The 27,339-nt window shown below is 46.4% G+C and overlaps 2 protein-coding genes across 3 annotated transcripts; both read right to left on the bottom strand.

Moving 5' to 3' along the window:
- Positions 1–370: 370 nt before the first annotated feature.
- Positions 371–6,576, bottom strand: LOC134760375 (nuclear pore complex-interacting protein family member B13-like). The gene is made up of 2 exons (XM_063717200.1): positions 6,071–6,576; positions 371–4,311 (listed from the first exon to the last, which is right to left on the bottom strand). The coding sequence occupies exons 1-2, from the start codon at positions 6,116–6,118 to the stop codon at positions 967–969; spliced, it is 3,393 nt and encodes a 1,130-aa protein (XP_063573270.1). The 5' UTR covers positions 6,119–6,576; the 3' UTR covers positions 371–966.
- Positions 6,577–7,164: 588 nt separating this feature from the next.
- On the bottom strand, positions 7,165–26,138 carry LOC100939186 (nuclear pore complex-interacting protein family member A3-like). Of its 2 annotated transcripts, none has more exons than XM_054533589.2 (10): positions 24,364–26,138; positions 23,909–24,057; positions 21,579–21,666; positions 15,554–15,682; positions 12,071–12,170; positions 11,769–11,907; positions 8,874–8,975; positions 7,795–7,855; positions 7,513–7,685; positions 7,165–7,395 (listed from the first exon to the last, which is right to left on the bottom strand). In XM_054533589.2, exons 1-10 carry the CDS (start codon positions 24,373–24,375, stop codon positions 7,284–7,286), a joined length of 1,065 nt encoding a protein of 354 aa, XP_054389564.2. In that variant the 5' UTR covers positions 24,376–26,138; the 3' UTR covers positions 7,165–7,283. The 2 variants fall into 2 exon arrangements, with proteins under 2 accessions (XP_054389564.2, XP_054389561.2); XM_054533586.2 differs by having other exon boundaries at positions 7,166–7,395; positions 23,909–24,247.
- Between the last annotated feature and the right edge of the window lie 1,201 nt (positions 26,139–27,339).

Raw genomic sequence — 27,339 nt, 5'->3', positions numbered from 1 at the left:
AGGAGAATCCAGAACCGACCCAGCCTCCAAGGAGAACCTAGAACCGACTCAGCGCCCCCAGAGATCCCAGAACCGACCCAGCCCCCATGGAGAATCCAGGATCCATCCAGCCCCCAAGGAGAATCCAGAACCGACCCAGCCTCCAAGGAGAACCCAGAACCGACTCAGCACCCCCAGGGATCCCAGAACCGACCCAGCCCCCAAGGAGATCCCACAACCAACTCAGCCTCCAAGGAGAACCCAGAACCGACTCAGTGCCCCCAGAGATCCCAGAACCGACCCAGCCCCATGGAGAATCCCCCTCTCCGAGAAACACCCAAGAATGATCAATAAATACTTCATAAAAAAAAAAAAATTTCTGGAATTCACATTTTAAAAATAAAAAACCAAACAGGTGAATTTAACTTTTATTTAACTCAATATATCTAAAATACCAAATATCATTTCAATATATAATAAATATAAAATTACTAGACTCTTTTACAGTTTTTGGTCTTATGGCTTTGACATGTGGTGTGTAATTTAAGCTTTTAGCCCATCTCAATTTGGACTATCGCATTTCAAGGCTCGGTAGTCACCTGTCATTAATGGCTACTGTAATGGGCATTAAAAGTCTAAGAACTTGTCTTCTGTAGTTTTCCTACATAGGGAGATAATTTCTGGGCAGTCTGTTGTCAGTATATGGCCCTTTGAAAATGATGCCTAGTTGTTATTGAAACAGAATAAATTGGCCATTGGGCATTTGGTACAAAAAAAAAAAAAAAAGAGCTTACTATATACAGGAATTGGGGGCTAAGCAGTGAAAAAAATATAAGCACCTACACTCAAGGAGTTTATAGTCAAAGTGACTGAAATACAAATAAACTAGCAGTTCTAACAGTGAGAAAAGCTTAGGGTTCTGGGAGTGGGGGAGTGATGAAAAAATGCGTATCATATGATAGGTGCACAATCAATACTTAAATGAATTTATGTGTTGCAAAAATGATGAATAAATAGAATCAACAACATAACAGACGCCTTCCTCCAACACAATAAAAATAAAACAAAAAACAAACACAAAACAAAACAATACAAAAAACAGTCAAAACAGTCAGGAGGTTTCTTGAGTCTCCTGATATCATCAGCTCGATGAAATGGTACAGGTCTCAGGTGACACTGGACGGGAGGTGTTTGTGGTCTCAGAAAATCATCAACTGGAGAAGGTGGAACAGGTACCAGAAGACACTCGGGAGGTGTCTTCAGGCTCAGAGAATCATCAACTGGAGAAGGTGGAAGGGGTACCAGAAGACACTCGGGAGGTGTCTTCAGGCTCAGAGAATCATCAACTGGAGAAGGTGGAAGGGGTGTGAAAAAACACTCGGGAGGTTCCTTGGGTCTCCTAAAATCATCAGCTTGAGGAAATGCTACAGGTCCCAGGTGACGCTCGATGGGAGGTGCCTGTGGTGTGAGAAAATCATCAACTGGAGAAGGTGGAAGGGGTACCAGAAGACACTCGGGAGGTGTCTTCAGGCTCAGAGAATCATCAACTGGAGAAGGTGGAAGGGGTGTGAAAAAACACTCGGGAGGTTCCTTGGGTCTCCTAAAATCATCAGCTCGAGGAAATGCTACAGGTCCCAGGCGATGCTCGATGGGAGGTGCCTGTGGTGTGAGAAAATCATCAACTGGAGAAGGTGGAAGGGGTACCAGAAGACACTCGGGAGGTGTCTTCAGGCTCAGAGAATCATCAACTGGAGAAGGTGGAAGGGGTGCGAAAAAACAGTCAGGAGGTTTCTTGAGTCTCCTAATATCATCAGCTCGATGAAATGGTACAGGTCTCAGGTGACACTGTAGTTGAGGTGTTTTTGGTGTGAGAAAATCATCAACTGCAGAAGGTGGAAGAGGTACCACAAGACACTTGGGAGGTGTCTTCAGGCTCAGAGAATCATCAACTGGAGAAGTTCGAAGGGGTGTGAAAAAACACTCGGGAGGTTCCTTGGGTCTCCTAAAATCATCAGCTCGAGGAAATGCTACAGGTCCCAGGCGACAACGCTTGATGGGGGGTTCCTCTGGTGTGAGAAAATCATCAACTGGAGAAGGTGGAAGGGGTACCAGAAGACACTCAGGAGGTGTCTTCAGGCTCAGAGAATCATCAACTGGAGAAAGTGGAAGTGGTAAGAAAAAACAGTCGGGAGGTTCCTTGGGTCTCCTAACATCATCAGCTCGAGGAAATGCTACAGGTCCCAGGTGACGACGCTTGATGGGAAGTGCCGGTGGTGTGAGAAAATCATCAACTGGAGAAGGTGGAAGGGGTACCAGAAGACACTCGGGAGGTGGCTTCAGGCTCAGAGAATCATCAACTGGAGAAGGTGGAAGGGGTGTGAAAAAACAGTCAGGAGGTTTCTTGAGTCTCCGGATATCATCAGCTCGAGGAAATGCTACAGGTCCCAGGCGACAACGCTTGATGGGAGGTTCCTCTGGTGTGAGAAAATCATCAACTGGAGAAGGTGGAAGGGGTACCAGAAGACACTCAGGAGGTGTCTTCAGGCTCAGAGAATCATCAACTAGGGAAGGTGGAAGTGGTAAGAAAAAACAGTCGGGAGGTTCCTTGGGTCTCCTAAAATCATCAGCTCGAGGAAATGCTACAGGTCCCAGGCGACGACGCTTGATGGGAGGTGCCAGTGGTGTGAGAAAATCTTCAACTGGAGAAGGTTGAAGGTGTACCAGAAGACACTCGGGAGGTGTCTTCAGGCTCAGAGAATCATCAACTGGAGAAGGTGGAAGGGGTGCGAAAAAACAGTCAGGAGGTTTCTTGAGTCTCCTGATATCATCAGCTTGAGGAAATGCTACAGGTCCCAGGTGACGACGCTCGATGGGAGGTGCCTGTGGTGTGAGAAAATCATCAACTGGAGAAGGTGGAAGGGGTACCAGAAGACACTCAGGAGGTGTCTTCAGGCTCAAAGAATCATCAACTGGAGAAGGTGGAAGGGGTGCAAAAAAACAGTCGGAAGGTTCCTTGGGTCTCCTAAAATCATCAGCTCGAGGAAATGCTACAGGTCCCAGGCGATGCTCGATGGGAGGTGCCTGTGGTGTGAGAAAATCATCAACTGGAGAAAGTGGAAGGGGTACCAGAAGACACTCAGGAGGTGTCTTCAGGCTCAGAGAATCATCAACTGGAGAAGGTGGAAGGGGTGCGAAAAAACAGTCAGGAGGTTTCTTGAGTCTCCTAATATCATCAGCTCGATGAAATGGTACAGGTCTCAGGTGACACTGTAGTTGAGGTGTTTTTGGTGTGAGAAAATCATCAACTGCAGAAGGTGGAAGAGGTACCACAAGACACTTGGGAGGTGTCTTCAGGCTCAGAGAATCATCAACTGGAGAAGGTGGAAGGGGTGTGAAAAAACAGTCAGGAGGTTTCTTGAGTCTCCTGATATCATCAGCTCGAGGAAATGCTACAGGTCCCAGGCAACGACGCTTGATGGGAGGTTCCTCTGGTGTGAGAAAATCATCAACTGGAGAAGGTGGAAGGGGTACCAGAAGACACTCAGGAGGTGTCTTCAGGCTCAGAGAATCATCAACTGGGGAAGGTGGAAGTGGTACGAAAAAACAGTCGGGAGGTTCCTTGGGTCTCCTAAAATCATCAGCTCGAGGAAATGCTACAGGTCCCAGGCGACGACGCTCGATGGGAGGTGCCTGTGGTGTGAGAAAATCATCAACTGGAGAAGGTGGAAGGGGTACCAGAAGACACTCGGGAGGTGGCTTCAGGCTCATAGAATCATCAACTGGAGAAGGTGGAAGGGGTGCGAAAAAACAGTCAGGAGGTTTCTTGAGTCTCCTGATATCATCCGCTTGATGAAATGGTACAGGTCTCAGGTGACACTGGATGGGAGATGTTTGTGGTCTCAGAAAATCGTCAACTGGAGAAGGTGGAAGGGGTACCAGAAGACACTCGGGAGGTGTCTTAGGTCTCAGAGAATCATCAACTGGAGAAGGGGAAATTGGTATGAAAAGACCCTCGGGAGGTGTCTTGAGTCTCGGAAAATCATCAGCTCGAGGAAGTGGTTCAGGTCCCAGGGCACACTCGTCTTGAGGTGTCTCTCTTCTCAGAAAATCATCAGTTGTAGAATGTGGTTGAGGTCCTAGTGGACACTGTAGTCGAGAAAGAGTCAGCAGTCTCAGACACCCTTTAACTGATGGATGTGGTTGACCTCTCAGATAACACTGAGTTGGAGGAGGTGGCTTGTGGCCCATCCTTTTTCTTAAGGTTTCAGCCATGAGGTAGGGCCAGTAGGGCAACCCTGAGGAATGATGGTGCTCCACTGCCGCCATCCTGACCTGTATGGCCAAAGGAGGAAATGTTTTCACACATATTCATTTGATGGACAAAATTACCGCCACCAACACAGGCTGCACCTTCTGTTGCTGGTGATAGATTTTTGCACCTTTCCTTCCTCCAGGTTTCAAAATAGCAGTATCAGTGTCATAATATCACCCTTCCACTGAGTACTGCCCACAGCTGGGGAGTAAAGAAAAGTCATTGGGACACACTGTTGTCTCCACATGCCACTGTGTCCGTTTGCAAATGTAGGCAGGCTGGGGTCCTGCCCCAGGGAAGACAGAGTCATAACAGAGTAATAAAGAAGCATGTTTGAGACACAGGAGTGTCTATGTCTATCCTCTTTCCTCCCTCACAGCCATCACCAGAGCATGTTTCTTGCACCAGGTCAACAGAGAGTAAGAGAGGCATGAAAAGCCCATTGTCCACACATGTTGCAGCTTCTTTTTGGAGAATGTTTTCCAGGACTTTTATGTTCTGTCTCTGATTCTCAGAACTCTGCAAGGTCAGTGTGACCACCCTGCTCCAAATCGAAGAAAACAGAGGTTTCCACAGGAAGGAGAAATTGTGCCCAGGGTCACACAGCTTGCAAGAGGCAGAGTGGAAGTTGATTCCAGCTCTGCCTGTGGGACTCTCTCATTTCCCCTCTGTTTCCCTTCTTGACAAAGGATCTTCTTCACTCTGGAGGTGCCACCCATGAGAACAAAGAGCTCTGGAAAGATGTGGATTCCTGAAGAGCTTCAGGGGAACTGGGAGAGGGATTTCTGACAGAACAATCTTATCTCAAGAAGTCAGTTAGACATGGCTGTAATATTTCTTTTCACTCCCAGGTAATACCAAATTGTAAGTGCACTAGGACATAAAGAATACTTTTGTCCATGGAAAAATGAGGTGGGAATTCTAAACAAAGCAAGTTTTAAAACTGTGTTTCGCTTCAAGTGTACAAGTCCCATCATGTGTAATCATAGGACTCGGCAGCTTTTGAAGGTACAGAGGCCACACAAGAATCAGCTTTGCTGAACATCATTTAAGGCCTTCATTTGGAATTGTCCCTGTAGGTAATAAGTTACATTCACTCTTCACTAATTTACAGTCAGGGCCTATTTGCTATTACAAATATGGAACCTCTGACACTTAGAATATTAGATCAGGGGCCCCACTGGGTGGGTATGAAGGTGTTTTTGCACAACACAGTTACCAACAGGGATGGGACTGTGATGAACTATGGAATTGGCCTTGTCAAAGAGCATTCAAAATTGCACAAAGCACAAATTAATGTTAGATTAATGCGTTTTCACTATTTTCACTTCTCGGAATACAGCAGATATTTCAAACGTTAATCACGTACATTATAGCAGAATGCAAACAAAATCACAGCAAAAGAAAATCCCACATATTTCGGAAATGAAACCCCACAACATTTTGGGTAAGGTGGATCAGTCAGAGTTCACCGCGCCATGAGACCTACAGTACTGGAGGTCAGTGGTGCCTCCTCGTGTTATTTCTGGAAACAGAACAGTAAAAGCCCTTCAGCCCTCGGTCCCTGAGCTTTTATGGATTCTGGAGGTGCCACCAACGATGATCAGCTGGGAATGGAGAAGCCTGAAAGCTCATGGAGAAGATTTTGCTTCTCAAGAAGTCGAGACAGAAAAGGCACCACAGAACCCACAGAGCAGAGGCCAGGCCAGGAGAGGGTGTTGTCGGAAAAGACCAAAGCATCCTGATATAGGAAGAGTTGAAAACGTCCCCAGCATTTACCTTTGTCTTCTCTGTGTTTTCAGCTGGGACGCCGCTGCTGTTCCTCATGGGAACCCAATGAGGTCCTGAATCTGCTAAGGGCCAGAGAAGGGAATGGGGCTAAATCTGGCTTGCATGTTCTGTGCAGAATAAGAAACCCTCCACACCCTCCGCTACCATCTCACTCTCTGCCACACAGGTCCCTTACCAGAGGCACAGGGTTTATTGACCACATGCCTCAGAGGACTCTGGAGCCCTCTGGACCCTCATCCTTGAGGAAGATACCACAGAGCCCTGGTCCAGGGGTATTCTTAACTCTCAACAGGCTGTGAACAGGTCGGGCTCTAACCAGCTAGAAATGAGCTCTAAATCAGTACATATCAGAGGAAATCACTCATCATGTGAGCACAGACTCAAAATTAAAATAGGAACAGCCATGGTTGGAAGAACATCAATAAACCCTGGACAGGAACAGCACTGCTCCTCTTCTTCAAGCCATAGGGACATTTAAAATTCTGTGGATTCATAGTTAACTTTCATACCTGGCCAGGTATTATCAATACTTATGAACAGAAATGGACATAAAGAGATGAACAGTCATGAGAAAAGGTAAGAGCTACAGAAATTAACTGGAAAGTTTTAGGGTTACACTTCAAATGTTAGAGGAGTAGGATTACATAGAAATTTAACTTACTAATGGAGTTATATAGTTGACAATAGACAACTTAAACAAAAAGAATGAAGTTCCAAAAAGTGTAAATAAATGCTTCTTTTCTTAAAGCAGATCTCAAGCTACAATATTGATCCATGAAGACACGGCCAGAAAATCTGTGCTCTCATCAGCACATGTGGCTCCCATTCTAAAGTGCTATTGTTGTTTTCTCAAGTGAAAGAAAAATAAATCCTTCACACTGAGTGAAGGTGGAAAGGGGAGCTGGCCCATCTGCCTTCTAGGCTCAACTCCTCAGTTAAAAGTAACCAAGACATCAGGGTGGGGCAACGTCCACAGTCAGTGGAGCGGCCTGAGCTCCACCATTCACAGAGGACTAGCCAAGAGCCATTCAGCTCGGGCACCTGAGAAAATTAGGATCCTGCCACCCAGCGAGACAACTGTTCTCTTTATAAGTGCTTGGAATTGTTTCCAGGAAACATAACAATCACCCCACCGGAGCCCTCATCCCCAAAAGGAGAAGCAAGGTGTGTGGATTGTGCAGCACCAATTAAGCGGCTGCCTTCACAGCAGGCTCCTACCCCTCCAGAAAGGATTCTGTAGGCCCGGTCGTCCCTGGACTAGCTCCTGACTCATGTGTCTCTCTGGCACTCTCTGCTTTTGCCTCATTTCACACCTAGAAGACATAGAAAGAATTGACTTGAAAAACTAAAACACCAAGTTCTTTACTAGATGCTCAAAGCTTTATCTCAAAACAAAAACATCCTTTAAAATGTCCATCACAATGACCTACCTGTGCCGCTTGTAGGCAGCCTTCCTCTCTGCCATCCACCTTTGCAAGGCTTGAGCACAGAGGTGTGGGGAGAAAAATACATCCATGTCCTGACCTGGCAGACTGTGTCCAAAAGCAAGGAAAACAAACAAACTTCCTGAGTTGGCAAGAGGCTTTCTTGCAGAAGGGGCGATCTGAAAAAGCCAACACATGAGAAATTGAATGTTGAGAGAGTCTAAGGGCCGTGGCATCATCTGCATCAGCACTGAGCTATCCTGCAACTGCGGGGAGGAAGCTCCTTACTTTGCATCTGTAGTAGTCCTCTGCCCGCCGCTGCAACTCTTGCGTGCATTGAAACGGTTGCCTATGGATTACAATCACTTTCATCAGATAAAGCACCACTTTCAGGATGACTTTAAATAATCTGCCATGTTTCTGTTATCCTCACAACTGTACCCTTACACAATCTATCTATACCTAGAAAACATATTTCAGATGGCTGTAAGAGTACAGTCTGAGCCGGTCGCGGTGGCTGACGCCTGTAATCCCAGCACTCTGGGAGGCTGAGGCGGGTGGATCACGAGGTCAGGAGATTGAGAACATCGTGGCTAATACGGTGAAACCCCATCTCTACTAAAAATACAAAAAATTAGCCGGGCATGGTGGCAGGCACCTGTAATCCCAGCTACTCAGGAGGCTGAGGCAGGGGAATCACTTGAACCTGGGAGGCGGAGGTTACAGTGAGCCAAGATCACATCATTGCACTCCAGGCTGGCTGACAGAGCGAGACTCCACCTCAGAAAAAATAACAAAAACAAAAACAAAAACAAAAACAGTACAGTCTGATCCAAACTGTTGCTGTATTGATTCCTCCTCTTTTGCTTATTGCCTGCTGACTTCTGAGTTGACAATTTCCTTCCCCATTCTCAGTATATCCCTAATTCATCCTTCATTGAGCATCTTTTATCATAAAGCTCTATTCTCTTTGTATTAATATCCTTGCCATGTTTCACAGGGCAGAAACAGCTGGGCTTATAAACAGGCATAGTCCTTTTGAAGGATGTGGTTGATCCTACAACAACACACTTTCCTAAGGATGACAACAACTCACTCCACCCCTAGAATAGCTGGTAACCAAGTTTCCACACAGTCTAGCTGGCAACGGGGTCAGGAGACGTTTTGTTACTTCACATCTTTTGGTCACTGGTAAATCTTAAGGTACTTTGTTTTCTGTTTTGTCAACTCTCTCTCTCTCTCTGGATATGTCTTCTGACCATTTGTTTCTATTTCTGCATTTACTGGGTCTAAACATTGTACAAAGGTTAAAAACAACATTCCAATGGGGGTTTCCTAAGAGGGTGGGGTTCAGTTTCTGAACTCACAGTTGGGTGTGTATTTCTTTCATATCCAATTTCCCATTCTCCTCTGCCTCTGATAGCTGCCTCTCGTTTTCTGCTTGCTCACATTCTTTCATGTTTTGTTTCCTGAGATTAGAATGGAGGGAAATGCACACACATGATCCACCAGCCCGTGTGGGATTCCCTCTGCCCTTCTGGCATCTGAAGGCTGTGATTCAAAGATCCCCCCTGCAACCTTCCCATAAATGAACCAACTGATTCTCACAACCAAAGGGAGAATTGACACCTCTCATTGAGAGACAAAGAAATATCACACTCTGGCCTGCTGGCAAGTCACCTGTCATTTCCAGCTAATCTTCATAGTTCTATAGTTAGTCCTATTCTTTAGTAAATATAAAGACTATTAAAAGCTTCTATGAGGTGCACTATGTGTGTCTCTGGGGTCAGTCTTGTGCTTGACACAGCGAAAGCTCATTTTAGTTCAGTGTGAAAAACCAGACCTCACCACCTCATCACAACTAACTCCATCGGAAGCAGAGGATTGCTCCTCATCTGCCTCCTCCTGTGGGAGACCTGATTCTCAGTCAGAGGCTGATGCCGGAACTGAGACCATCAGCCATAGAGAGATCCTTCCAGAATATGGTGTCATTACCCCTGAAGTTCACTACTGCACTTTGCCATGATTCAGGACTAGAACACTTGTCATCGACTTTAAAGATCCTGGTTGAGAGAAAAGGCAATCTGAATGCTGGGTGCATCTATTGAATTAGAAATGATTGGAATGGCTCCGAAGTCAGGGTGTTATGTCCTGAAAATAGATGACAACTGCAAACCATCCACCCTGGTGTTGACTGACTTTAACGAGGTTCAGTTCACAGAGAGTGAGGGCAGAAAAAGGAAATGGCCTAAAAAGGTAAGTTTGCTGTGTTGCCCTCACACCACTTGATTCATGGTCCTGATCCTAAGGACCTCACCTGATACTTGGTTTTATAGGAAGGATGTGTAAAATTCCCAGAACGCTAGGAAACAGGGACAAAAACACTTCAAAGAGAAAGTTAATGAACTTGTTTCTGACCACAGGGCATCCTTCAGCACACACTGTCTGGAGTGGTCTCAAACAAGGAGTGTGTAGTGAGGTGCTGAGAATGCAATGGGAGCAGGGTCCTGTCCCCACGCTAAATGAGCTCACAGATTAATGCAAATGAGAAGCTAGTGAGGACCTCACTACTCCTGCTGTGCACTTGGGAACTACAAACACAAAACCTGACTCTGGAGGGAAGCTAAGGAAGCATTCTAATCTTGAGTTGACATAAGTGCATCTGAAGCTTCCGATCTCCGATGAGAACAATGGGGGACACCAAACAGAATATAAAACCCATGATTGAATACATCAAATTGCTAACATGGCAGTAAACAGACATGAGGTCAAGATGGAGAAGAAGGAAACCCAGGACGAAAGTCAGCCTTGCATTTGGAACCCATTTCCCTGAGTTTCATTGCTGAATTCCAGAAGGGACTACTGAGATGCAAAGAAGCAGAGCAGCTTTTGCACACATGCATGCGATTAGATGAAAAACAAGTGGATTGAGGGTCTGCCAATGAAAGCGACCCATACTGAAGTCCACTGGCTCTGGTTGAGACCCAGAAGAGTCACACATCAGAACAGAGGTGGATAGGAAATACCCTGGCCTTTGTAGGGACTGAGCCTGCACTGACGACCTCAATTGCAGCCTGTATGGAGGACCCCTGACCATCCCCCAGAAGTAGACTTCCATCTCTTCTGCAGCAAGATAACATGCTACTAGGCCTCAATTCATTGCTAAATATTTTTTAACAAGTATCTCACATTTAACAAAAAAAGATCAATCATATGGCAGCAAAATACAATGTAATATGACCAAAACGTGAAAGACTGTGAAAATGAATCTGGAGGTGAGCCAAGCATTGAATTCAACAATACAGGCTGGGAGCGGTGGCTCACGCTGAGAGGCAGACGCAGGCGGATCACCTGAGGTCAGGAGTTCAAGACTAGCCTGGCCAACATGGTGAACCCCGGTCTTTACTAAAAATACAAAAATTGGGCTGGGCACAGTGGCTCACGCCTGTAATCCCAGCACATTGGGAGGCCAAGGTGTGCAGATCATGATGTCAGGAGTTCTAGACCAGCCTGGCCAATATGGTGAAACCCCGCCTCTACTAAAAATACAAAAATTATCCGGGCATGGTGGCATATGCCTGTACTCCCAGCTACTCAAGAGGCTGAGGGATAAGAATCGCTTGAACCTGGGAGGCAGAGTTTGCAGTGAGCCAAGATCACACCACTGCACTCTAGCCTGGGTGACAGAGTGAGACTCTATCTAAAAAAAAAAAAAAAAAAAAAAAAAAATGCTGGGTATGGTGGGTCACACCTCTAATCCAGCACTTTGGGAGGCCGAGGCGGGTGGATCACCTGAGGTCAGAAGTTCGAGACCAGCCTGGACAACATGGCGAAACCCCATCTCTAGTAAAAATACAAAAATTAGCTGGGCATGGTGGTGGGCACCTGTAATCCCAGCTACTTGGGAGGCTGAGGCAGGAGAATTGCTTGAAACCAAAAGGCAGTGAGTCAAGATTCTGCCATTGCACTACAGCCTGGGCAACAGGAGCAAAGCTCCATCTCAGGAAAAAAAAAAAAGAGAGAAAGGAAAACCAATGCCAGTACTAGCACCTCCTCTTCTCTCGAAAAAATTACAAACAAGAATGTAGGAAGGGAAACGAATTATGCGGATTAAACTAATCAAGCAGAAAGGACAAGCTCAATTTTGAACCCACTGAATTTGCCACAAATATTGTAGAAAATATTCTCAAGGACTTTACAGTTGTCTACTTTGATTGGCACATGGTTCATAACAACAGTATTTGTGTCAAGGCACATCTTACTCTTCCTTGGCAGTCTTCCTCTGTCCATTGATTTTGTAATGACTGTTGACCTTCCTTGTCACCTTACAGACTTCAGCTCGAACTTTGGCTTCCATATGTCTCCATAAAGTAAAGAGGTCTTCCAGGCCAAATTTAATTCCTGGAAAGGAAGAAATCCTTTTCTTTGTGTGCATACAAATGGACCTCGGCCCTTGGTGAGGGTGAGGAGAGGAGAAAGTGAGAAACCTGAGGGCAAGAAGCTGTTCTTTCCCTTTCCAGGGCAAACTCATTTCCACACTATGGGGACTCCAACAGAGCCATACCTTCCCGGCTACGGCTATTGGACCTCCAGGCTTTCCGCTGTACATCCTTGGATCCGTCATGTGCATTTTGTGACTTTAAGACAGTCTTGAGGAAAGACACCTAGGAAATAATAATTTAAGAATGACGGCTGGGCACGCTGGCTCATGCCTATAATCCCAGCACTTTGGGAGGCCGAGGCGGGTGGATCACGGGGTCAGGAGTTCAAGACCAGCCTGCCCAAGATGGTGAAACCCCGTCTCTACTAAAAATACAAAAATTAGCCAGGCATGGCTGCGGGCGCCTGTAATCCAAGTTACTCGGGAGGCTGAGGTAAAGAACCATTTGAAGCCGGGAGGCGGAAGTTGCAGTGAGCCGAGATCACCGGAAGGTGGTGCATGCCTGTAATCCCAACTAGTCGGGAGGCTGAGGCAGGAGAATCACTTGAACCCAGGAGGAAAATGTTGTAGTGAGCTGAGATTGTGCCATTGCACTCCAACCTGGGCAACAAGATTGAAACTCTGTCTCAAAAAAAAAAAAAAAAATAGGTCAGGTGCGGTAGCTCACGCCTGTAATCCCAGCACTTTGGGAGGCTGAGGCAGGTGAATCACAAGGTCAAGAGATGGAGACCATCCTGGCCAACATGGTGAAACCCCGTCTCTACTAAAAATGAAAAATTAGCTGAGCATGGTGGCGCACGCCTGTAGTCCCAGCTACTCGGGAGGCTGAGGCAGGAGAACTGCTTGAACCTGGGAGGCAGAGGTTGCAGTGAGCCGAGATCACACCACTGCACTCCAGGCTGGTGACAGAGTGAGACTCTGTCTCAAAAAAAAAAAAAAAAAAAGACATGAATATACTTCACACAACTGAACTGCACACTTCAACATGGTTAGGTGGTAATTATCATGTTATAAGTATTTTACCACAGGTTAACATGTTTCACAACTTGAAAAGGAAGTAATTACCTTCAGCTCTCCGAGTTCTAGAATTTGTAACATTTCACCCCCTGCTCCTTCCTGATCTGCACTGGAGCATCTTCCTTCTATCCCTGCTCTACTCAGAGTCCACTTTCCCTTCCCTCACATCAGCTTCATTGAGGCTGGTTTGAACCTAACATAAAACATTCTCATGAACGACTGAATTCCCACCAAGATTTCCATATTATCACAGTATGCTTTCAATCTTCTAAGATATTAAATATTTGTTCTCATCATAGCTAAAATGCAATGCATATCCCATCTCAGATGTGGGTCAGATACCTATGAATCTCCTGAGGTAGTTATTGAAATAACTTTTTTTTTTTTTTTTTTGAGATGGAGTGTCACTCTCACCCATGCTGAAGTGCAGTGGCGCTACCTTGGCTCACGGCAACCTCCACCTCCCAGATTCAAGCGATTCTTGTGCCTCAGCCTCCCAAGTAGCTGGGATTACGGGTGCCCGCTACCATGCCTGGCTAATTTTTGTCTTTTTAGTGGAGATGGGGTTGCACCATGTTGGCCCATCTGGTCTTGAACTCCTGACCTCAAGTGATCCACCTGCCTCAGCCTCCCAAAGTGCTGGGATTACAGGCATGAGCCACCACACCTGGCCTGAAATAATATCTTTCAAATTCTTCATAGAATTTGTTCTTTTCTGATTTCTGCACATAGGATAAAAAACAAAACGTGTACTAGGATTTTGAGAGAAGCACGGGTAATCTAAAAAGATGAAAGAGCAACCACATCTATCCCACAGCTACTGCTAGATTTCATAGGAAAGGTAGCTGGCCCAGTTTGGAGCTAGGAGGAATGTCAAACACATGAAGAAATGAGAAGCAAGGAAATGCCATCATGTATGAATGCTTCATGGCACCCATGATGTCCCTGCTTAGGAGGTAGTGGTATAGACGACTAGATGATAAGGACAAAGATGAGAAGGTGTGAAGTTGTCCAAGTCCAACAGCTCAACTGAACTTTCCTCAATGGAATGTTTAAAAAGCGGTGAATTTAAAACCTTCCCCCGGCTCCCGTGGTGGCTGACGCTTGTAATCCCAGCACTTTGGGAGGCTGAGGCGGGCGGATCATTTGAGGTCGGGTTTTGAGACTAGCCTGGCCAACATGGTAAAACCCCGACTCTACTAAAAATACAAAAATTAGCTGGGCATGGTGCTGGGCACCTGTAATCCCAGCTACTTGAGAGGCTGAGGCAGGGGAATCGCTTGAAGCCAGGAGGTGGAGGTTGCAGTGAGCCAAGATCACACCATTATACTCCAGCCTGGGCAACACAGGGAGACTCGTCTTGGGGGTGGGGAAAAAAAAAAAACTTCCTCCAATTTATACCGAAAATTCTCTCTTCAGGACTAAGTGGCATAGAGAATGTTAAATGTGCCTCGATATCTTCATAACGCATATATTTTCTGTTTTCTACATATCTTGAAAGGCAGTGCCAAATGACGTGTAATTATCTAGGTGGTAAAACTGAAACATACTTCCTCTTCCCTTGAATATAAAAAAGCATTGTGGTATTAGTACTTTTATCTTGGATCATTGTTCAGAAGGAGGTTCAGCCCCCAGACAACCACATCTTTACTGCCATGAATGGCAAGAGAAAATGTAGAGCTCAACTTACCCAATGGAAAAAAGGCTCAAAAGACAAATTATGGCACAACTTAGCAGCCAAATTCTTACCAAGTACAGACTTTTGACATACTGATCTCCCTCCAGTTGCAACTGGGAACATGCACTTTGAATGATGTCATTCAAAATTACCCTGCCCAGACACATTTTTCATTGATTCTCTGGAGGGCAGTTCTAAGAGATTCTCTGGGGCTTTCTCTGCATCATGAGACGCAGTGCAGTTCTGCCCTTCACCTTCTGGCAGTTTGTCACCTCATCGCTATGACCTCAGAGGAACTTTGTCTCAGGCCAATTGTTTGTTCCTTGAGCTCTTCCATTTCCCCTAAAAATCATTTGCTGCCCCTCTAAATGGCCTACATCTCCATCTATCTCCCTCTCCCCACAGAAGAGGGTGCTCTTTAAGCATCAACAATCCGGCCCTTCTAGCAGTCTCATTTTTCAGCTGGTTCCCATGTTTATGCCTGTTCTATGTTTTTCTTCTCCTGTTAAGCTGTCTGTTGTCAGCTCATTTCTGCAGCGAATCTTCAGAGAGGAGACTGGAAGCTTTCCTTCCACCCATATGCTAGAACTATAAAGCAGAAGAGTTTAGAAAGAATTTCCTATTTAAGTGATGAAACCTCATACTCCATTTCTGATAAATAACACTAAGGTTAAAAAAGGTTATTTTTGACCAAAAGCTCTGTTGACATTTTATTAAACAAACACCAACCTATTTAATTTTCATAATGTAAATGGCAGATATTTTCATAATTCTTATGCTAATAAATCATTTCCCTGATTTTTTGGGTAAAACCACATATTCATATGAAGTCCAGAAACGTGAATTGTTTTAAATAATTTATTCTTATTTGTGATTACAAGTATACCTCTACAGAAAGTTAGTATACTCACACAAAGGCTAGTTTTCCAGAGGAAAATGGCAAGTGTAGAAATTCCCAGAAACACAATAATGATAACTATCCAAGGAATTCCACAAAAGTCAGTCCCAGGATGAAAATCATCAGGCAGAGAATTGATAACCTGGAATAATAATAGTTGAAATAATGAAAAGGTCAATGACACTGACAATATTTCACTCAGAAAGAATCATCCTTAGAAACCGTCAACCTCCTCCAAAAGGTAACCACATCCCTCAGATATCACCGTGGGATTCCACTGCTACAAAAAAGAACAGAAGTTAGAAGTCTCATGTTTTTCAGATGGCTGGTAGTGTTTTTAGGCATTGCAAATGTGGGGTGTCATCTCTCTTGGTATAAAGCAGGGATATCCAATCTTTTGGCTTCCCTGGCTATATTAAAAGAAGCAAAGTTGTCTTGAGCCACACATAACATACACTAACACTAACAATAGCTGATGATCTAAAAAAAGCTCTTGTTTTTTTTTTTGGAGACAGTGTTCCGCTCCGCTCAGTCGTCCAGGCTGGAGTGCAGTGGTGCAATCCTGGCTCACTGCAACCTCCAGCTCCTGGGCTCAAGCCATTCTCCTCCCTCAGCCTCCCGAATAGCTGAGATTACAGGTCTCTGCCACCATGCCTGACTAATTTTTGTATTTTTAGTAGAGATGAGGTTTCACCATGTTGGCCAGGCTGGTCTCGAACTCCTGACAGGCGATCTGCCTGCCTCGGCCTCCCAAAGTGCTGGGATTACAGGTGTGAGCCACCGTGCCCGGCCATTTTTTTTGCTTTTGTTTTTGTTTGTTGTTTGTTTTTGAGATGGGGTCTCACTCTGTCACCCAGGCTGGAGTGCAGTGGTGTGCTCTCGGCTCATTGCAACCTCTGCCTCTCAGGTTCAAGTGATTCTCCTGCCTCAGCCTCCTGAGTAGCTGGGAGTACAGCTGCCTGACAGTGCACTCAGCAAATTTTTGTATTTTTTGTGGACATGGGGTTTTGCCATGTTGGCCAGGGTGGTCTCAAACTCCTGACCTCAGGTAATCTGCCCACCTCAGCCTCCCAAAATGCTGGGATTAGAGGCAAGAGCCACTGCGCCTGGCCAAAATCTCATAATCTTTTAAGAAAGTTTACAAATTTGTGTTGAACTGCATTCAAAACTGTCCTGGGCCACATGCAGCCCATCACTCATGGGTAAGACAAGCTAAGTATAAAGTAATTATCTTATCTTTTCTTTTCTGTTTTGAGACAAAGTCTTGCTCTGTTACCCAGGCTAGATTGCAGTGGCATGATCTCAGGTCACTGCAACCTCCGCCTCCCGAGTTCAAGCGATTCTCCTGCCTCAGCCTACTGAGTAACTGGGATTACAGGTGCCTGCCACCGTGCTCGGCTAATTTTTGTATTTTTAGTAAAGACAGGGTTTCACCATGTTGGCCAGGCTGGTCTCCAACTCCTGACCTCATGATCTACCTGCCTCAGCCTCCCAAAGTGCTGGGAATACAGGTGTGAGCCACTGCGCCTGGCCAGTAGTTATCTTTTCTTTAAAGTTATTTACTTGTTTTTTAAATTGACGTGTAACATTGGATGCATTTATTATATATCACATGATAAAAGAATCCCTCTAAATAATACTTCTCTCTTGGATTATGTGAATCTTTGTAATTTAAAGCTCAGCATAAGTAAAAAAAAAAAAAAAATACAATGAAGGGATTACCTCATTCACAAATAAGTATCAAATTTTAGTGCTTAAAAATTAACAAGGTGGGCCAGGCGCGGTGGCTCATGCTTGTAATCCCAGCAATTTGGGAAGCCGAGGTGGGTGGATCACGAGATCAGGAGATTGAGACCATCCTAGCTAACATGGTGAAACCCCATCTCTACTAAAAATACAAAAAATTAGCAGGGCCTGGTGGCACGCGCCTACAGTTCCAGCTACTCGGGAGGCTGAGGCAGACGAATCACTTGAACTGGGGAGGCAGAGGTTGCAGTGAGCCGAGATTGCACCACTGCACTCAGCCTGGGTGACAGAGTGAGACTCCGTCTCCAAAAAAAAAAAAAAAAATATGACCAAGGTGGAGATCATGCAAATGGCATGAAGAGTGTGGGATTTCTCTAAGATTGTTCATATTCATTCCATTAGACTCTTATGTGAGTGAAGACGAAGACTTCCCCTGAGTAAGTTCAGACAGCTTGTGATAGCATTTCTACATCGATTCCTCAGGATTTAACTATATATTTTTGAAAACATCTCAATTTTAAATGTTTCTTTCAAGATGGTGAATTAAACAGAGATAGCCCTTCAACAGGGTGAACTCAGCATATGCTGAGTCTGAAATGCAAATGATGGAGTTAGAGAACCATACAACAGTGGTAATGATTCAGAAACATGGTGTTGAGCAGAATAAGGCAGACACAAAAGAGTACCTATGGCATGGCATGCATCTGTATACGCGAAATTCCACAATAAGCAAGCTAACCCATGATAAGAAAGAGACTGGCTGGGAACAGTGAGAGTTCACTTTCTGGGGTGACGTAATAGTTAGATCTTGGCTGGGCACGATGGTTTACGCTTGTAATCCCAACGCTTTGGGAGGCCGAGGCGGGCGGATCACCTGAGGTCGGGAGTTCAAAACCAGCCTGATCAACATGGAGAAACCCTATCTCTACTAAAAATACAAAATTAGCTGGGTGTGGTGGCACACGGCTGTAATCCCAGCCACTCGGGAGGCTGAGGCAGGAGAATTGCTCGAACCTGGGAAGCAGAGGTTGCAGTGACCTGATACTGTGCCACTGCACTCCAATGGGCAACAAGGAATATTGTGCCATTCCACTCCAGCCTGGGCAACAAGGGAGAAACTCTGTCTCAAAAAAATAATAATAAAAAAATAAAAATAATAAAAATAAAATAATGTAGATCTTGAACGGGGGTTGGGTTATGCTGGTGTACGTACTTTCCAAAGTTAGTAAACTTACACTTAAGGTTATATATTTTGGCCGGGCGCGGTGGCTCACGCCTGTAATCCCAGCACTTTGGGAGGCTGAGGCAGGCGGATCACGAGGTCGAGAGATGGAGACTATCCTGGCGAACATGGTGAAACCCCGTCTATACTAAAAATACAAAAATTAGCCAGGCGTGGTGGTCTGCACTTGTAATCCCAGCTACTCAGGAGGCTGAGGCAGGACAATTGCTTGAACCCCGGAAGCGGAGGTTGCAGTGAGCCGAGATCTTGCCACTGCACTCCAGCCTGGGCGACAGAGTGAGACTCTGTCAAAAAAAAAAAAAAAGGTGTCAAACCAGATGACACAAATCAAATGATATTTCACGTTGTTTTGGTCTATTTTGTTTTTTTGAGACAAGAGTGCAGCGGGGCCATCTCGGCTAACTGCAACATCCAGCTCTTAGGCCCAAGCGATCCTTCCACCTCAGCCTCTCCGGTAACTGGGATAACAGGCACGCACCACCAGGCCCGACTAATCTTTTTTGGAATTTTTTGTAGAGATGGGGTTTCGCTATGATGCCCTGGCTAGTCTTCAACTCCTGGACTCAAGTGATCTGCCCACCTCCGCCCCCTAAAGTGCTGGGATTACAGGCCTGAGCTGTGTAATTTCATGCTGCGTGACACAGCCCGGGAACAAGGAAGAAACCCCGCGGGTCCAGCGTCTACTCACATAGGTGGGGTGATGGCTGATAAATCCCAGCAGGAGGAGCCAAAAGAGCAGCCACCACACCGGCATGTCCTGGTCCTCTCAGGGCGCCCTGAGGGGGCCAGGACAGAGGCGGGGGTGGCTTAGGGCGAGGGGAGGGAAGGGGATGGGACGGGGAGGCGGAGGGAAGGGGAGGGGAGGGAAGGGAAGGGAAAGGAGGAGAAGGGGGCTGTTGGGCACCTGGAGGTGGAAGAGGAGGAGGAGGAGGAGGAGGAGAAAGGGGTCTGGGAAAGGATCCGGTTCAAATTAAGTTCTCAAGCGCTGGTGGAAGGTTTAGTTACAGGTCATGGAGAAGGTCAATCAGGGAAGCAACAGGACGCGCAGGGCAAGGGAGCATGAGGCTTAGGAGCAGTTAGATGGAGACCGGTTCTGCTTTCCACCAAACCTTCTTAGGGCTGGGCTGTCGCTTAGCAACCCTGGGATTTTTATACTCCCTCTCCACCAATCCCTGGGGCCGGTGGTGCGGCCTCACAATGGACATCCCATGAGCGCCCCGCCATTGGACGAGCGCCCCGCCATTCCAATGCCCCCTCCCCCATCTCAACCCCCAAGCTCCTCCCAAGGACAGGTCCTCTCTGGAACCTTCACAAACCTGATTTCTGGTCCTCCCCAACCAGCTCCCTGTCCCTGCTTCTGGGCACTCCTTCCTTCCTGAGCTCCCAGGGTTCCTCAAGGTCAAACATGGAGAAACCCTATCTCTACTAAAAATACAAAATTAACTGGGTGTGGTGGCACACGGCTGTAATCCCAGCCACTCGGGAGGCTGAAGCAGGAGAATTGCTCGAACCTGGGAAGCAGAAGTTGCGGTGACCTGATATTGTACCACTGTACTCCAATGGGCAACAAGGGATATTCTGCCATTGCACTCCAGCCTGGGCAACAAGGGAGAAACTGTCTCAAAAAAATAATAATAATAAAATAAAAATAATAAAAATAAAATAATGTAGATCTTGAACGGGGGTTGGGTTATGCTGGTGTACGTACTTTCCAAAGTTAGTAAACTTACACTTAAAGTTATATATTTTGCTCGGGTGCGGTGGCTCACGCCTGTAATCCCAGCACTTTGGGAGGCTGAGGCAGGCAGATCACGAGGTCGAGAGATGGAGACTATCCTGGCGAACATGGTGAAACCCCGTCTATACTAAAAATACAAAAATTAGCCAGGCGTGGTGGTCTGTGCTTGTAATCCCAGCTACTCAGGAGGCTGAGGCAGGACAATTGCTTGAACCCCGGAAGCGGAGGTTGCAGTGAGCCGAGATCTTGCCACTGCACTCCAGCCTGGGTGACAGAGTGAGACTCTGTCAAAAAAAAAAAAAAAGGCATCAAACCAGATGACACAAATCAAATGATATTTCACGTTGTTTTGGTCTATTTTGTTTTTTCGAGACAAGAGTGCAGTGGGGCCATCTCGGCTAACTGCAACTTCCAGCTCTTAGGCCCAAGCGATCCTTCCGCCTCAGCCTCTCTGGTAACTGGGATAACAGGTACGAACCACCAGGCCCGACTAATCTTTTTTGGAATTTTTTGTAGAGATGGGGTTTCGCTATGATGCCCTGGCTAGTCTTCAACTCCTGGACTCAAGTGATCTGCCCACCTCGGCCCCCTAAAGTGCTGGGATTACAGGCCTGAGCTGTGTAATTTCACGCCGCGTGACACAGCCCGGGAACAAGGAAGAAACCCCGTGGGTCCAGCGTCTACTCACATAGGTGGGGTGATGGCTGATAAATCCCAGCAGGAGGAGCCAAAAGAGCAGCCACCACACCGGCATGTCCTGGTCCTCTCAGGGCGCCCTGAGGTGGCCAAGACAGAGGCAGGGGTGGCTTAGGGTGGGGGGATGGAAGGGGACAGGGACAGGGAGGTGGAGGGAAGGGGGAGGGGAGGGGAGGGAAGGGAAGGGAAAGGAGGAGAAGGGGGCTGTTGGGCACCTGGAGGTGGAAGAGGAGGAGGAGGAGGAGGAGAAAGGGGTCTGGGAAAGGATCTGGTTCAAATTAAGTTCTCAAGCGCTGGTGGAAGGTTTAGCTACAGGTCACGGAGAAGTTCAATCAGGGAAGCAACAGGACGCGCAGGGCAAGGGAGCGTGAGGCTTAGGAGCAGTTAGATGGAGACCAAGGTTCTGCTTTCCGCCAAACCGCCAAACCTTCTTCGGTCTGTGCCCTCTCTTAGCAACCCTGGGATTTTATACTCCCTCTCCACCAATCCCTGATGCTGGTGGTGCCGCCTCACAATGGACGGTCCGTGCGCGCCCCGCCATTCCAATGCCCCCTCCCCCATCTCAGCCCCCCACGCTCCTCCCAAGGACACGTCCTCTCTGGAACCTTCACAAACCTGATTTCTGGTCCTCCCCAGCCAGCTCCCTGTCCCTGCTTCTGGGCACTCCTTCCTTCCTGAGCTCCCAGGATTCCTCAAGGTCACTCTTGGTGACAAAACATAAAAAACAAATGATGGCAGGATGGCAGGAAGAACCTCATACCCAAGCAGAGTGCTAGGTTTTACAGCCCCCGCTCAGCCATTCATATCCTAAGCAACAAAACATCAGCAGGATGCGGAAGGTCCCAATAGTAAACCATCTCCATCACATCCACGTAGCCATCAGGCCATCAACCTGTATCTCAGGGACAAATGTTGTAGATACACTCATTTTAAGCATGCATGGTACATTTACAAAAATTAACCTGACTTATTTTGTTCCAGCAAATCTCAATATATTTTAGAGCAATCAAATCACACAGCATGTTTCTGATCATATAACTGTGCTAGAAGTCAATGATTAAAAGCTAACTCCAAATTATTATTTGCTTGGAAATTCAAAGTGCCCTTATAAGATATAAACATAAGAAAGAATCCAAAATGAAACAAGATTGCCTTTAAACTCAATGATAAGATCATAACATGGCAAGAAAATGTCTCCCTCTGGCCTGGGAATTCCACTTTGTGGCACAAGGTTGTGTGATCTCACATCACCCCTAACCCACCTAGACATGTTAACATCCGAAACAGAGTGATGATGTCACTTATCTATCATCTTACTGCCTGTGTGCATGGACTTTAAATTCTGAACCCAAATGAGGGGGAGAAAACCAAGTTGACTTTCATGATTGACCTTTCAGGGATGTCCAAGAAATCTGCGTTTCAAGAAACAAAGTTCATCAGCTTCTCTCCTAGGGTATTTGGCCACAATACCCAGAGGGCTTGGCAGCATCATGAGTGATGGGTGGGGAGCACCAAGCAGGTGGGCAGGACCCAGGGCCTGGTGACCAGGACAGACCCCCACTATCCATCACCTTTGCAGGCCCTGTCCTCAGCTAAACTTCCCAAAGGCCTTCTTCTGCCCGATCACACAGAGTGTGCCCAAACTCGCTCAGGCCTCTGGCAGCTGAAAACCACTGCTTTAAATCCCTTTACCATTTACTATGACATAAGGTTATTGTAAGCAGGAAATATTCTATTGATGCTACAAATGGAAAGCCAATGCCTTTACCACAAATAGAAAAACAACCCTAAGAAACAAGCAAAACAAAACAAAACAGGGGCTGGGTGTTGTGGCTCATGCCTGTAATCCCAGCACTTTGGGAGGCCGAGGTGGGCCGATCACAAGGTCAGGACTTCCAGACCAGCCTGGCCAATATGGTGAAACCACGTCTCTAATAAAATACAAAAATTAGCCGGGTGTGGTGGTGGGCGCCTGTAGTCCCACCTACTTGAGAGGCTGAGGCAGGAGAATAGTTTGAACCTGGGAGGCAGAGGTTGCAGTGAGCGGAGATTGCACCACTGCACTCCAGCCTAGGCGACAGAGCGAGAGTGTCTCAAAAACAGCAACAACAACAAATAAAACAACAAAAAACAGGGTTAACAAAACTATGGAATTCAATTCTATTTGTATGCTGCAGCCATGCTCCAGCCCTAGATTTGGCTGGGCGTGGTGGCTCATGCCTGTAATCCCAGCACTTTGGGAGGCTGAGGCAGGCGGATCACAAGGTCAGGAGCTCGAGACCAGCCTGACCAACATGGTGAAACCCCGTCTCTACTAAAAATACAAAAATTAGCCAGGCATGGTGGCACATGCCTGTAATCCCAGCTACTCAGGCGGCTGAGGCAGGACAATCCCTTGAACCCGGGAGGCGGAGGTTGCAGTGAGTCAAGATCGTACCATTGCACTCCAGCCTGGGTGACAGAATGGAATGAGACTCTGTCTTAAAAAAAAAAAAAAGAAAAGAAAAGAAAAAAAGAAGCCCTAGATTTCGGTTGTGTTGGTTGTAAAAGGAGAGACCAAGTAAGTGGGGGTTGAAGTCAGATTAGACCAAAAGTGAATGGCAGAGAGTACTATAATGTCCATGAAGGGTTGCTAGAGTCACCTTCATTAGAGCCCAAGCAGAGACAGGGAAAGGAAGATGTGAGCAGAGTTTGGGGCCTCAAACAGTGGGGGTTATTCGTGCAGCCCAGGAAAGGCTCCCCAAAGCCAGGATCAACCTCCCTTGCAGGCCAGTCCCTCGTGGAGGCATGGCCAGGCACCTTAGATTTGAGACCAGCTGTGTTGCTGCTGACCAGCTGTGTGACCCTGGGCTGGTTTCCTTCCATGCAATGGGAGTGCCAATGGCTGCATGCATGCAAAGACTGTCTGAGGATAGGAGGAAGCAATCTGTTGAGCACCCGTGTACCTGAGTGTCATCATCTCCCAAGGGCATCTTTCGTTGCAGAGCTGGCACCTTGGAAGGCCCTTGGCCACTAAGGGCAGTGATGATGGTAACAGCAGTAAATCATCATGTACGGCTGACGAGGGAAGGACAGGGGGTAGGGCTCCTGGGTCCTGGATAAGAATGAGGGTCTGGGCACTCCTGGGGACAGCTGAGTGGTAGGACTCCTGGGTCCCCAGGGGGCAGTTCCAACTTCAGTGGCATTGGGCCTAGGCTGGGATGCTGAGTTAGCCACTGGAGCATCAGCAGTACAGGCAGGCACAGAGGCAGTGGATCCATCGGAGGTGACAGGTGTAGGAGCCTCTGGTGAGCAAGTAGAGTCACCAAGCCTGGCTGACCACTACCCCCACTCCCCCCACTCCCCCCACAGACGATGCCCTGTCCCTTGCCTCATGCTCCGGCAGGGTACAGGCTCCCACCTGGGGCCTCATGGAGCATCTCTCTAAAACTTCTGTGTCCTGGTCATTGAATGGGCACTTGAGTCACCCAGGGCCACTGGAACAAAGAGGAAGAATCAGGCCCCACGATGTTTTGGGAGAGTGTTTAGCACAGGAAAATGCACAGAATACATGCACGACACGGGGGCACCGTCGGTGTGGGAGCGATAGTTTACAACCTCCAGCCCTAATCTGAGCACTCTCACCTGTGCAATCTGAAAGGAACAGGAGACTTGCAGGAAAGATAGTGCCTGGATTTAACTTAAAGGAACTAAAATGTTAGAATTTTCACTCTTGATATCCTTCCAAATCAACTCTCTCAATGTTCCCATCCTCAAAACTATCATATGGGGTAACTGAGGCAGTCAGAGATTTACTGACTCAATGTCACTCAGTTGATTCTGAGTTCACTGCTGATTACATCTGACCAAACTGCTTTTTTGAAGTGTACCCCGTTTAATCATGCTGGTGATGATTTAGTGCAGCTCTGGGACAAACTTCACCTGGTTGACGATAAAGCAAATCCGTGGTGACTTAGTCCTGCTGTCATTTCCCATCAATTCCCCACTCTCCTCCTCTGCCCCTCCACAGTCTCCCGTGCCGGCTGACACCATATGACGGCCTTAATGAAATACTCCACCGAGTATTTCAGCTTCTCTCCTGGGCCACTTGAAAGTGGATGTACACATGGGATTTGCTTTGACCCAGGAGATGTGAGTGGAAGTGAAGCGTGTCACCTCGACACAAAAGAGTTGGGAGGCATTGAGACTGGCCACCCTCTCCTTCATCTCTTAGAGCAGCTGACGGCTCCCATATGGAGGCTGCTCCTTTATTCTCGTGGCAGGATGAGGGGATGTGGGGCACAGGGCACAGGAGAGCCATGGAGGACGTGCAGCATGGGCAGGAAAAGAGCCTTCAGTGTTGTACATTTCCATTGTTTGGGGCTGTTTGTTACCTACAGTGATACCTAGCCCATCCTAGCAGGCATGCACCATCTACTCCACACTCTGTGAAGCAGACTGGCCTGCCGTCAGAACATGAATTGGTGGTCAGACACACGTAGGTTTCAGTTCCAGCTCTGCCTCTTATTGACTGCAACCTCATGCTTAACTTTCATTCTCTGAGCCTCAGTTTCAACTCTGTAAAATGGGGTGGCTATACCATCTCAGGTTGCAGAGAGAATTAAACGAAATATAAATGCATGTAGAGCATTGAACCCAGGGCCTGGCACACACAGTGAGTACTCAATGTTAGCCATGTAGCTTCATAATGCATACTGACTGTCAATATTCAGACAATGCAGTAAAGTATTACCAAAAAAACAGTAAGCTTACTTGCATATGTACTTTTTCAATATTTATTTTTAAACACATAGGGTAAAACTATGTATATTCTTTCATAGCCAGTGTTTTTCTCTTCATAGCATATTGTTAAAATAATTTTATCTCGGACCGGGCACAGTGGCTCACACCTATAGTCCCAGCACTTTGGGACGCTGAGGCGGGCAGATCACAAGGTCCAGAGTTTAAGACCAGCCTGGCCAATATGGTGAAACCCCATCTCTACTAAAAATACAAAAATTAGCCGGGCGTGGTGGCACACATCTGTAGTCCCAGCTACTCGGAGGCTGAAGCAGAAGAATTGCTTGAACCCAGGAGATGGAGGTTGCAGTGAGCCAAGATTGTGCCATTGCACTCCAGCCTGGGTGAGAGAGTGAAACTCTGTCTCAAATAAAAATATATATATATGTATACATGTATATATATGTATATATGTATATATATACATATATATATAAATCTCAAAAATAAAAGATCATTTTTGAGATTATCATTTCAAAAGACAAGATAATGTTCAATTTAATGAATAATTTATTACTATTGGACTTTTTGTAGATTGCACAGAGCATTCAAAACAAATGAAGGAAAATAAAAAATATGTATTACATGTAAAATAAATATGATTTGGTTAATTCTTTTCTTCAAAAATATAGAACATATATATGTAAATACAGAATGTATTTCTTATTATGAGTCACGTTAAAAAATAGTTTAGAAGCTGTTGATTTGGATTTCCTTTTCAAATTTTGCAGGATAATTTTTTTTTTTTTTTTTTTTTTGACAGAGTCTCGCTCTGTCGCACAGTCTGGAGTGCGATGGCATGAACTTGGCTCACTACAACCTCCACCTCCTGAGTCTAAGCAATTCTCCTGTCTCAGCCTCCTGAGTAGCTGGGACTACAGGCTCACACCACCATGCCCGGCTAATTTTTGTATTTTTAGTAGGGATGAGGTTTTGCCATGTTGGTCAGGCTGGTCTCGAACTCCTGGCCTCAGGTGATCCACCTGCCTCAGCCTCCCAAAGTGCTGGGATTACAGGCATGAGCCACCATGCCCAGCCTAAATTTGGCAAGATAATAAATAACATTTTTAAGTATCATTGGGCACTTGTCTGGTTGTTTTTCTTTAGGCTAACATGCCAGCAATGATTCCTTTTGAGTTTCTGACAGAAGATAGTGGTTTTTATCCAAATAAGTCAACTACTCTATCCCATCCCTAAGCCACTTGTATGGAAGGAAAAAGAGGAAGAAGCCAGTACTGTGACTGTGTAAGCTTCCCCAAGCTTTTTATTGAAGAGGAAGTCACATAAAGATAAACATTTAAAAGTGACTAATTCAAGGCCAGGCGCGGTGGCCCATGCCTGTAATCCCAGCACTTTGGGAGGCTGAGGCAGGTGGATCACTTGAGGTTAGGAGTTCGAGCCCAGCCTGGTCAACATGGTGAAACCCTGTCTCTACTAAAAATATAAAAATCAGCTGGGTGTGGTGGCAGGCACCTATAATCCCAGCTATTAGGGAGGCTGAGGCAGGAGAATTGCTTGAGCCTAGGAGGCAGAGGTTGCAGCGAGCCAAGATTGTGCCACTGTACTCCAGCCTGAGCGATGGAGCGAGAATCTGTCT

The sequence above is a fragment of the Pongo abelii genome, chromosome 18 (assembly GCF_028885655.2).
Source record: "Pongo abelii isolate AG06213 chromosome 18, NHGRI_mPonAbe1-v2.0_pri, whole genome shotgun sequence".
Lineage (NCBI taxonomy): Eukaryota > Metazoa > Chordata > Mammalia > Primates > Hominidae > Pongo > Pongo abelii.
The sequence above is the reverse complement of the archived record's forward strand: the minus strand, read 5'-3'. Positions and strand labels throughout refer to the sequence as shown.